Source organism: Plasmopara halstedii (assembly GCF_900000015.1).
Source record: "Plasmopara halstedii genome assembly, contig: Scaffold_2061, whole genome shotgun sequence".
NCBI classification, from domain to species: domain Eukaryota; phylum Oomycota; class Peronosporomycetes; order Peronosporales; family Peronosporaceae; genus Plasmopara; species Plasmopara halstedii.
Genome location: NW_020188969.1, coordinates 516,644 through 522,035, shown reverse-complemented (window position 1 = coordinate 522,035; position 5,392 = coordinate 516,644). Strand labels below are relative to the sequence as shown.

The following is a 5,392-nucleotide window of genomic DNA, read 5'->3' as shown; positions in this document are numbered from 1 at the left end:
GGGAAGCACAAGCCAAGCCCACGTCAACCGGGTCACATACACCGCGCCCGCCACGGGCAACGGATTTCCTCGTCGAGGATTTGGAGATGGTCCACTATGAGTCGGACACCCCATTCTTAGGAGGGGAAGAAGAGGAGGTTGATCTGCGCTAACGGCGCGACGTAAGCCCTGCTCAAACTTCGCGAACATCATGTCCGTTTTCCGACCTCCCAACTTCCGGGGGAAGTGGTATCATAACTAATCGCCTCGACGAGGCACAGGAGTAGCAACTAGGGACACTCCTGTACTCGCAATATGGGCTATTCCTCTGGATCTCGCCCCTGGCGATACTGCTGCAGATGATGATAAGCTTCTCGAGTGATGGGTGCAGCCCTGCCGAAAACTTCATTCGCTGTCTACCTTACAGCGAACCCACAAGGACGTGGACGCGCGCGTAGAACGCCACCTTCTATTTCAGTTTGCGCAAAGCCGACTTCTCGCCCTAACACACATTGGATCATCCATCACGCTCCCGCAAGCTCTGTGGCTTCTCGAAGCAGCTCGGACCATTGCTTGAGCTCAGCTCATGGTCCTCCAGCACCCAGGACAACTATCGAGAAGCACAGGGCGACCGACGACGCGGAGCGTCATGACCCTTCTGATCATAAGTGTCAACGACGTCTGGGTTTTTCTGCCGAAGTGGCACCTCAAACCTACAGGAGTTCTCTGAGTCGGAGTATCCCCGCAACTTCACAAGATATTGTGTTAATCCCCATCGACGACGTCGAAACACAAGGCGTTCCACGGGATAGTGGGCACCACCATTTTCGTCGAGAAGCGTCAGCGGCAAACGATGACGACGATCGACGTCCGGTGACTCGCGATGCTAATTGTGCGTTAGATGACAAAGTCCGTCGCTATCGGAACTCCGACGAGCATCTTGCCTAAGTCGCCCACCGCTGCGCGGAATAGCTCAAGAGTTTGGAGTACTTTGCTTTGTGCACCGACTGCCTAACGATGACGATTGTCGCGGAGCAGCTCCTAGCCGTCGAGCAGACAAATGCGTCAATTAAGACGTTCGAAACGGAAAATGTTGCACTCCATGTTCAGAACTAATTGCTGGTTCAGCTTCTGGGTGGCCGAGCGCCTTTGGGTGCCGCCCCGACGCCAACGCTTCCGCATTCACTTGTGCAAAATCCTGGAACGACTCAAGGAAGCCCACATAATACACCGTGTGGGTGCGCATCCTTCTCGGAAGGTCCAGCGTATACGCAAGGTCTTGCTTTGCCACGACCTTTAAAGGTCCGATAATCCGTCTACATAGCTTCGTCTTAAAGACAGCAGAAACTGCGTGTGTAGGAAAGCTTCAGCATTGAATGAAACTAGGTCTTCAACATCAATGTTTTCAACATGTCTCCTCCTTGTTCCATTGTGGCAACTCACCAAGCTGTACGTCTTCTCATGATCATTGAGTGGGAGTGTCGTGTGCCTCATAGGGTGCGGTATTTCAAATTCTCATCATCAAAAACCACAATTCGTGGCGTATTCGTCGAAACGGTGCTATAATACAGTAACCCGTTATTCAACAAATATCGGTGTGATCGTGCGCGCAAACGCACCAACAATTTCTTGTCCGATTTTCCAAAACCCTTGCTCCTGGGATCATATCCGTCATTGACAACGTCACCGTCGTGACATAAGCAAGCTCATAATTCGGTCTGCGTGACAACGCACCAGCCAAAGCATTATGCTTTCCCGGCTTATAGATCACCTCGGATTTATATTCTGCACAGAAGGAGAGCCAGCTGGCCATCTACTGCAAGAGGTGAGGCGACTGAGTCGAACGCATAACCTTGGTAGATTACAAACGGCATTAAGCCAAGCAGGCGAGTCCTGAACTTGACAAGTGCATGCTTCATCGCAAGTAATTCTTTGTCGTAGACTGGGTAGTTCCACTCCGCAGCTTTGAGTTGGCGGGATTCGAACGCGGTCACCCAATCTTGCCCCTCGGCGTCTGCTTTCAGCAGTGCATAGCCGATGGCAAAGTCCGAAGCGTCACAGAAGGACGATCGATGTCTGGCAATACCAGTATTGGTACGTGAAAAAGGCTGTAACGGAGTTAAACCTACACTTGTATGAAAGGGAGGGTCGCACAAGATGGTGTGACCGTACATAGATGTTGGATTACACAAGTTGGTGTAGTCACATAGTGCTGTGGCTTCACAGCCACTACATGGCAGTACTACCAGTAGTAATGCATAGTAATTAGTTTTTACTGCATTGATAATGTATTACTTCATTAATTAGGAGAGCCTAAGAATTGTGGTAATGGCGGCTCATCCGGAACCAAAACAATTAAATTCAGATGCAACTTTGAGCGGAAGTACGTCTTTACCTTGACTAAGGTTTTAAGTACTTGGGGGTAGCGGATTGCGAACCGCTACACTTGACTTATATATTGTATAGAGCGTTAGGTCGGGGACCGAGCGCGGAATGAGCACAAACGAGCGACACTTCGGTGGAAGCTGTGTCTTTCTCCTGGAAGGAGCGAAAGCGTCAGCTTTGTGAGTGTTCTCGCCGCCTAACCAGGCTTGCGTGCGATCGCGTTTCTTTGCTGCCCGACAGGGCAAGACGGAGTTAGTGGACTTTGTCAAAGAGTTGGATACTCTCATTGCCAGGATGGCAGCTGATCCTCTCCCGTGGTGGTCGCAGTGACAGTCTTTATGACGTGGCCAGAATGAATCTGTCTTCTTTTGAAAAAGCGATGAAGGAGGCATTAAATACAAAACTCAACTTCAAATCGGGACGACTTTGCGGGATCTCACACTCTCAGAGCTTGTCGAGCGAGCCTGAGCCAATGAGCATCAGCTATGCTGAGAAAGAGGAGGGAGCTCCGAGCTGCTGTGCAGCATGTAAATACACGACGGTGCTTTGTCCGTGGAGACACCCGTCACCTTCGGACTGGTTGCTCCCTGCGCAAGGCGTGTAAACATTCATCGATTCGATTTCGCGTTCTAACCAGTCTGGTTTGTCTCTGGGAAACGAGAAAACCCAGCAGACGTGAGGCGCCTGACTGGGTAAAAACTGAGCTCTGTCTGTCTCAAAGTGGTAGAGGGCAGCTACGTAATCTTGAACACGGAATGTGTATGGAAGGCGGGCTCGTTGGTCGTAAAGAGGGTCCCTGTGAACCTTGGTGTCAAGTTCCTTGACTCTGATAGCCTGGAACGCTGTCTTGTCTTAGACTTGAATGCAAAGTAAGACCTTATCCTTGATATGGCATGGTTGGAACACCACGACTCATGGATTGATTGGAGGTCGAAACTCTTGGGCACTACGCGCATGTTTCCTGGTGGAGCTTTGGTAAGTCATGAGCCACCTCTCCTAGGTAGCAGAAGCGCTATTGGTGCGGGTACTGGGCCGGAGCGGTCAATGTGGAATATTCAAGTTGTCAAACACCGAAGGCGTATTAGACAAGAATCCTGAGCATGACCCGCGGGCTGAATGTGGAGTGGCATGGTCGGCCAAGGGCCGACGCATCGAGGCTGAGACGCTAGAATAGCGCAAAAACGCTGAATGACGTGGAATTGAAACATTATCACAGTTCAATGGTGACGAAGATCTCATGTGGGGCAAGCATGTGGGTTGTCTTTCTAGGAAGAGATGGACTGAGCGTGATGATTTGTATAAATTTTTTTAGGAAAATAATGGAAGGAAATGTGAGGAATTTGGGCAAACCCCCTCATGATGTGTGGACCATATACTTCTGTGTCTTACTTTAACTGTACAACCTTGTATATTATCTTCCAGTTTGGTGGTTTCAAAACTGGGGGCACTTGTCAGGTTAGGGAGGTTAAAGCTTATTGGAATTAATATTGAATGTCACTTCACCTTTTCGCCTCTTTCCGTAAGTCAATGGTCCCCTGGATGCGAGCATGCGGTGAAACGTGTCAGTTGGCCTAAACCTTCCCCAGTAAGTGTGTGCACGAACGGGCATTTCCCGTCACACTGTGCGATTACCAGGCAAAAACCATTAAATGCGTAAAGGTAGATATCATCTAAAGCATTTGCGCCTAGCACTTTCTAACTAAAATTGCGCTGAAAAAGTTGTAGGTATTCATGCAGTAATCCTTGTGTTCTCTTGATGCCTTCACGATGAGTTTTGGTCCTAATGGGTTGCGGAACCGCTCACTCTGTTTATTCCTCCCATCTATACCCTGTAGCCGAAATAAGCTTCGCGCCTTGAATGGCTCATGAGCAGGGTCAGGATACAATTTTGATTGATATATGCAAACATATATTTTCTTTATGTAATCCTCAAAGTGATCATCAATCCTGTTGTGGTGACATACGTTGAGAGTACAGTGTAACAAGGTCTCAGATTATAACATTCACAGGTCAATAATAGCGTTTAAAAACTACGTTATTACCTGCTGTGTTTTGTCTGCCTCTAGTACTTCTGCGTATCCCAGCTCTCAGCGATAGTGAATGATGCTAAACCCCATCATAATAATGCCTCCGCTATTGACGTCGAAGACTCAATCGAGCTCTGTAGTCTACCTCATTGTCACTCCCCCGATCCAGTTCTTTACTTAAGTTGCTTAAGCTAATTATGACGACTTTGTTGCAAGCGTATCTAAACGGCCCCTGTCTACATCGCGCACATGTCAAAAATATCAGGAAAAGTCAGCGTGCCACCGCAAATTTATATGCAGCTCTCTTTCGGGTCTACTCGCTGGGCAAGTTGTTGTCGCGTATATGATGACACATTTCCTGTTAATTAAAGCCTTGGGTTAAGGCAATAATTAAATTTAGAGTAAGCGGATTGCGATCCGCTAAGCTCGTACTTGTTGTAAGTATAGAACGAATGGTCGGTGACCCAACTTACGCTCCCTCAAAGTGCAAAGCTACGGTAGCCCTGCTGCATCAAATATAAGGTTATCGGTTCGAGTCCGATTATCCAGTGTCAAGTGGATCATGGCTCAAATACAGTACTCCATGGTATTTGGAATAGCAGTGCACATATCCAACCAAAGGTTTTGATAACAGTTACATTTAAGCTCATAAGTCGATTGTTTTCCAACGCTTATAGCAAAACGACCAATTTCGCATGATACTCGTACATTTTACGTATCAAGTCATCAACTTACGACGTTATCATTGAGATATGCGACAATCAAAAGTCAGGGCGACACGAGAGCGTATCCGCCACTGCATCAGGTCAACTCGGCTTACATCTTACCTTAAAGACACACTTGGCAAAGAGGGATATCCATCTTGCCTTTCCCAGGTGATTTTTTGTGCTGACGACGTTGCTAATGGCAATTAATTTTTAATTTAGATAGTGAGCAAAGCGCTTGGAGTTACGCAGGTGCACCTTGGACCTAACGAGGGTAAATCTCAATACGAAGAGCCT

General features: G+C 48.0%; 1 protein-coding gene across 1 annotated transcript; it reads right to left on the bottom strand.

The window, feature by feature from the left end:
* Positions 1-4,497: 4,497 nt before the first annotated feature.
* PHALS_02621 (uncharacterized protein) lies at positions 4,498-4,746 on the bottom strand (the record flags this gene model as incomplete). Its single annotated transcript, XM_024717037.1, has 2 exons — positions 4,498-4,627; positions 4,709-4,746. The coding sequence occupies 2 exons, from the start codon at positions 4,744-4,746 to the stop codon at positions 4,498-4,500; spliced, it is 168 nt and encodes a 55-aa protein (XP_024582575.1).
* Between the last annotated feature and the right edge of the window lie 646 nt (positions 4,747-5,392).